Source organism: Nanorana parkeri, unplaced genomic scaffold (assembly GCF_000935625.1).
Source record: "Nanorana parkeri isolate BGI_ZX_2015 unplaced genomic scaffold, ASM93562v1 scaffold1425, whole genome shotgun sequence".
Taxonomy (NCBI): Eukaryota; Metazoa; Chordata; class Amphibia; order Anura; family Dicroglossidae; genus Nanorana; species Nanorana parkeri.
The window spans coordinates 114626-119043 of NW_017307693.1; the positions used below are offsets into that span (position 1 = coordinate 114626).

The window sequence follows — 4418 nt, forward strand, 5'->3', positions numbered from 1 at the left end:
CTTCACTTATATTTGTCATTCCTGAGCTATGTAAGAGCAACTCCTACAACTGATTCCAAATAGCAGTTCCCTCGTGTGGCCACTTGGTGGCAGTGTTGCTGCATCTTTCATTCACTAAAGCAGAATTCGGAACTTTTTTTTTTTTATTGGCAGTTTTTTTTGGCCGACCTGCAAATAGAACCTCCGGACTGATCTACAAATACCGCTTGTCTGACCTTCACCCCAACGTCTGTGTGATCAGTTTGCATTTTGTGGCATGCCAGTACATAGGGGTTTAGCTGCCAGGGTAGATGATGTATAGGAGAGTACTGTACGGGTAGGGCAAACTCTGGCTCTTCCAGCTGTGGTGAAACTAGACATCCCATCATTCATCTGCCTCTGGGAGTCATGTCTGCGGCTGTCAGTCTTGCAATGCCTTGTGGGATTTGTAGTTTCACCACCGGGGGGCGGGGGGGCAGAGTTTGCCTAACCCTGCTATTGAATGTCGGGGTTGCAAGAAACTCATCAAGGGATCGAGCAACTTGAAATTGAAGCATGTGAATCTCCATACTCTACATGTGGGTTCATCGGGTTCACTTTCTGGCAGGTTCCTCATGGTGTCCTACATTCACTGGATCCCCATAATACCCCACAGCGTGCGGCAATAGTGCTTGTGACATAATACTCCCAGAATGGACAATAATAATTCAGTTCTTATGACGGGCACAAGTAATAAAAAGTCTGTAATGACAGTTCTCACCAAGCTCCAGAGTCCTGCGTCACTTCTGGAGACGTACAGATTGGGCAATATCTATTAATAGTGTGTGTGAAGGTGAAACACCTCCCAAGTGCACAGACAGTTCAGATACACAGTCCATGGAACCTCATTGCAGGGAATGAATGTTATCCAGTCTTTATTGCGCAATCCTAAACATATATATATATGAGAGAGAGATCTCTAGGATTGCGCAATAAATATATATGGAATAGCCGTGGCAGGTCAACATAGAGTTCATTCACACAATGATCCCGATGTTATAAAATGATTATAAAGTGATTGCTTCATCAAAGTGATAGTATTGTGCCCGCCATGGGCGGATCATGATCCTGGCAATGCCAATTTATATGTTTTGGGTTCACTTTGGTGAAGCAATCCGATGAGTAATATACTGCGAGTGTGATTTATGGTTGCCCTAGTATACAGCTGAGAGCGTGCACAGGTCACTGTCTGGAGAATCTGCCTGCAAAGGTTCAACTTTACAATCATTTGATGACTTGGGATCATACATTATATCACCAAAAGTATTGGGACGCCTTTACACGCACATGAACTCTAATGGCATCCCAGTCTTAGTCCGTAGGGTTCAGTATTGAGTTGGCTCCGCCCTTTAATATGAAAGAGGCCCAAGACCCCCAAGAGAAGGAGGTTTCGGAGTATTAACCATTATACACACGGCCCGGCCAAAAGACAAGTCACACACTCTAATATTTTGTTGGATCTCCTTTAGCTTTGATTACGGCACGCATGCGCCGTGGCATGGTTCCGATAAGATTATACAATGTCGCAACATTTATTTCCATCCAGAGCTGCGTTAATGATCCAAGATCTTGTAGTGATGATGGGAGAGGCGGACCTCTGTGTAAAGTCTTCTCCAGCACATACCAAAGATCCTCAATGGGGTTAAATGAGAACTATGGGGTCGGGGCTTTTCCCCATAGTTCTCAGGGTAACGGGAGGACACAAACTAGCGTCACCCTAGGCTCAGTATATAGGGAGCTACAGCTCGCGGTATACCGAGACGCCGCAGCCGGAGCGGATCCCGACAATTGTGCCAGGATCCGCCCAGCTGCGTGAGTGACAGCTGGCACTGCCTATCTAGAGGCAGAGCCAGCTGTACCCGCCCCCTCCCCCGTCCGTTCCGCCAGTCAGCGCTGGCGAATCGGAGCGGGGAGGGGGGAATCCAGCCCCTCCCCCTGTCACGGCAGAGCGCCGTGACAGGATCGAGAGGTGAGCGAACGCCGGTATGTGTTCTCTCACTTCCCGATCTACTGAGCCGACCTGTGACAGTCTCATTATCACAGGTCGGCTAGAACTATGAGGAGGAGTGAAAAGCACCTCCCCTCCCCCCCTCATAGTTCTCCTTTTAAGGTCTGGACTTTGTGGTGGCCAATCCATGTGTGACGATGATGTCTCATGCTCCCTGAGCCACTCTTTCACAATCTGAGCCCGATGGATGCCGGCATTGTCATCCTGGAATATGCCCAATGTGCCATCAGGGAAGAAAAAATCCATTGATGGAAAAACCTGGTCATTCCGTATATTCAGGGAGACAGCTGACCTCATATTTCTGGGGACATAACATTGCTGAACCTAGACCTGACCCACTGAAGCCACCCCAGATCATAACACTTCTCCAATGGAAGCCTCTGACGTATTTGCTGAGCTACATCCAGGTGGTGACTTTTTCTTTTTTGTATAAATGATGTGTAAAAATCTTCAATCATTTCCTCTCCAGGGACGCTCGGAGGAAAGATAATATTTTGCCCATACAGTGTTTCCCTTCTTCCAGATTCTCCTGCCAATGACAGCAAAAAATCCTTCAGCCTGGAAGAAAAGTCCAAGTCATCTAAGAAGCGAGTTCATTACATGAAGTTTGCTAAAGGTAAGTCCTGACATTCCAAACCTTCACCCACATCGAGGAAGACCCGAGAGCTTTGTGTTCTATGGAACCGAGAGGCTGATTGTGGGGAATGGCCAATGTGCATGTGACAAAGACATGGGGAGGGGCTGGTACATTGTCCGGGTCGGCGCTGGTGCAATGTCCGGGTCCGCGCTGGTGCAGTGTCCGGGTCCGCGCACCTGAGCCACTCTTTCACAATCTGAGCCCGATGGATGCCGGCATTGTCATCCTGGAATATGCCCAATGTGCCATCAGGGAAGAAAAAATCCATTGATGGAAAAACCTGGTCATTCCGTATATTCAGGGAGACAGCTGACCTCATATTTCTGGGGACATAACATTGCTGAACCTAGACCTGACCCACTGAAGCCACCCCAGATCATAACACTTCTCCAATGGAAGCCTCTGACGTATTTGCTGAGCTACATCCAGGTGGTGACTTTTTCTTTTTTGTATAAATGATGTGTAAAAATCTTCAATCATTTCCTCTCCAGGGACGCTCGGAGGAAAGATAATATTTTGCCCATACAGTGTTTCCCTTCTTCCAGATTCTCCTGCCAATGACAGCAAAAAATCCTTCAGCCTGGAAGAAAAGTCCAAGTCATCTAAGAAGCGAGTTCATTACATGAAGTTTGCTAAAGGTAAGTCCTGACATTCCAAACCTTCACCCACATCGAGGAAGACCCGAGAGCTTTGTGTTCTATGGAACCGAGAGGCTGATTGTGGGGAATGGCCAATGTGCATGTGACAAAGACATGGGGAGGGGCTGGTACATTGTCCGGGTCGGCGCTGGTGCAATGTCCGGGTCGGCGCTGGTGCAGTGTCCGGGTCCGCGCTGGTGCAGTGTCCGGGTCCGCGCTGGTGCAGTGTCCGGGTCCGCGCTGGTGCAGTGTCCGGGTCCATGTCTTGATAAGGCAAGTGCTCCCAACACTTGGGTTTCCATCACCTCCTTGGTGCACACCACTCATATGGCAATTCTTATCCAAGTACAGATGCGGGAGGAGAGCGATGTGAGCAGCCAGCGTCTCTCTTCCCCACACCGCTCAGCCTCCTGTCAGTCCGGCAGAGCGGTGTGTGGGCGGAGACAGGCCGTGCTATCACAGGAGGCTGAGCTCTCCTCCCTGCACCGCCCCGCCTCCTGTGACAGTGAGTCAGGATGGAGAGCGGGTACAAGGAGTGATCAGTGATCGCTGAGTGTTTGTAGATAATTGAGGACAGAGTATGGTTACAATATCCTCAATTATGAATGAATGGGAAGTGATCTACATCACATCTACATCACTTCCTGTTCATTTATGACTGGTTATAGTAAACACACTGTTCATGTTATCAATGATCAGGAACACTCAGTATAGAGCTGGGGTAGACAACCTTGGCTCTCCAGCTGTGCTGAAACTACAAATCCCATAAGGCATTGCAAGCCACAGGCTCCCAGAGGCAGAAGCATGATAGGATTTGTACAGCTGGAGAGCCAAGGTTGTCTACTCCTGGTATAGAGGATTCCTGTTCATTGATAACGGGGGCTGCAGAAAAAGAGATTGAGGGCTCTGTGCGTCTCTGAGGTCTTTGTGTCCTCAATTTCTATTTTAAAAAGGAAATATCAGGGGGTCTCCCCAAAGCCCCTAAAAGTAAAAAATACAAATAAATATATATAATAAAATAAAAAAATTTAATTTATTAAAAAAAATAAAATGTTATTTAAAACATTTGAAAAAATTAAAATAAACATTTTCGGTTTCGGCCTGACATATATATATT

At 47.5% G+C, this 4418-nt stretch overlaps 1 protein-coding gene across 1 annotated transcript in view; it reads left to right on the forward strand.

The window, feature by feature from the left end:
- Positions 1–4418, forward strand: part of PINX1 (PIN2/TERF1 interacting, telomerase inhibitor 1) — a 122146-nt gene that overhangs the window by 11480 nt on the left and 106248 nt on the right. Inside the window, exon 5 of the mRNA XM_018569912.1 lies at positions 2550–2642. Within this exon, the coding sequence (XP_018425414.1) occupies positions 2550–2642 (93 nt within the window). The remainder of the gene's footprint in view (positions 1–2549; positions 2643–4418) is intronic.